Source organism: Gavialis gangeticus, unplaced genomic scaffold (assembly GCF_001723915.1).
Source record: "Gavialis gangeticus isolate Ggan-Ray unplaced genomic scaffold, GavGan_comp1, whole genome shotgun sequence".
Classification (NCBI taxonomy): Eukaryota; Metazoa; Chordata; order Crocodylia; family Gavialidae; genus Gavialis; species Gavialis gangeticus.
In genome coordinates this window covers 47,745,266-47,746,697 of record NW_017728994.1, presented here as the reverse complement: position 1 = coordinate 47,746,697, position 1,432 = coordinate 47,745,266, and the positions used below count along the sequence as shown (strand labels likewise).

At 64.2% G+C, this 1,432-nt stretch overlaps 1 protein-coding gene across 1 annotated transcript; it reads right to left on the bottom strand.

Moving 5' to 3' along the window:
- On the bottom strand, window positions 1-1,431 carry LOC109287187 (metal transporter CNNM2-like; the record flags this gene model as incomplete). The annotated part of the gene is made up of 1 exon (XM_019502151.1): window positions 1-1,431. A coding segment is annotated over one exon (1,431 nt), but the record flags the coding sequence as incomplete, so codon positions are not given.
- Between the last annotated feature and the right edge of the window lies 1 nt (window position 1,432).

Here is a 1,432-nt window from a genome sequence, read left to right as displayed (position 1 = left end):
GTTGAAGACAAAGTGCAGCGGGTGGTTGTAGAAGCGGGTGATGGTTTTGAGCGGCGTGCAGTCGTCGGGGTCCACGAAAGCCAGGTCCTTGACAAAAAGCAGGTCCACGATGTTGGAGCGATCGCCCTCAAAGACAGGGATGCGGGTGTAGCCGCTCTCCATGATCTCCGACATGGTGTTGAAGTCCAGCACGGCCTCGGCGGCAATCATGAAGCAGTCCCGCAGGGGCGTCATCACATCCTCCACCGTCTTGGTGCGCAGCTCCAGTGCCCCTTGGATGATGTTGAGCTCCTCCTTCACCAGGTCGTTGTAGGGGTCAGTGACCCGCAGCATCTCCAGCAGCTTCTCTCGGTTGTAGACCGTGCCGATCTCCTGGCCCAGCACACAGTCCAGCAGCTTGCTGACCGGGTAGGAGGCTGGGAAGGTCATCATCATGAAGAACTTGGTGAGGAAGATGGTGTTGGCACCCACGGCCAGGCCGTGCCGGGAGCAGATGGCCTGCGGCACAATCTCGCCGAAGATGACGATGCCGATGGTGGACACCACCACGGCCACCAGCCCCGAGCCGGCGATGTCGTCCAGCAAGATGGTGAGGGTGGTGTTGACCAGCACGTTGCCCAGCAGCAGCGAGCACAGCAGGTAGTTGCCCTGGCGCCGCACCGGCTCAATGCGCTTGGCGTAGTTCTTCTCCTTGTCTGTGCCACAGTTCTGCACAATGCGCAGCTCCATAGGGTCCAGTGCCATGAGTCCCAGGTTGAGCCCACTGAACATGCCCGAGAGGCACAGCAGCAGCGAGATGAAGATCACCTGCAGCCAGAAGGGCAGCAGGAACTTCTTCTCCTCGCCCACAATCATCTTGGTGTCCTCACCATCATGGTAGATCCACGTCGTCTCCGTCCAGCCCGGCCCGTCGGCAGCACCCAGCGCGCTGGGCGGTGCCGCCACCGAGGTGCACAGGTAGTACGACTTGCTCTTCTCCGTCTTGCGCAGGGGCTTGATCTCGATCTCGATAATGCCCGACGTGCGGCGGTTCAGCACAATGTGCGGCAAGATGATGATGTCCGACGTGCGGATGCCACAGCGCTGCGGGGACGGGGGGCTGTCGCCACTCTCGCTGCCACCACCCGGCCCTGGGCCGGCACCTGGCGCCGCCATCCCGCGGCGCCGCCGCTCGTGCTCGGTGAAGGCGATGCGCGACCACGTCTCGTTGTTGATGTTCTGCCCGTAGACCCGCAGCTTCACCCGCGTGCGCTCGCTCACACGCAGCGCGCCGCCCTCCATGAACGACACGTCGTCCGTGTCCTCCAGGCGCAGCCCGATGATCACCGTCTCCTCAGGGCCGGTGGCGGCGGGGGAGGCCAGGGCGCCGGCCGCAGGCTGCTCGCCCAGGCAGTGCCCGCCCAGCAGCAGCAGCAGCAGCAGCGGCGGCGGC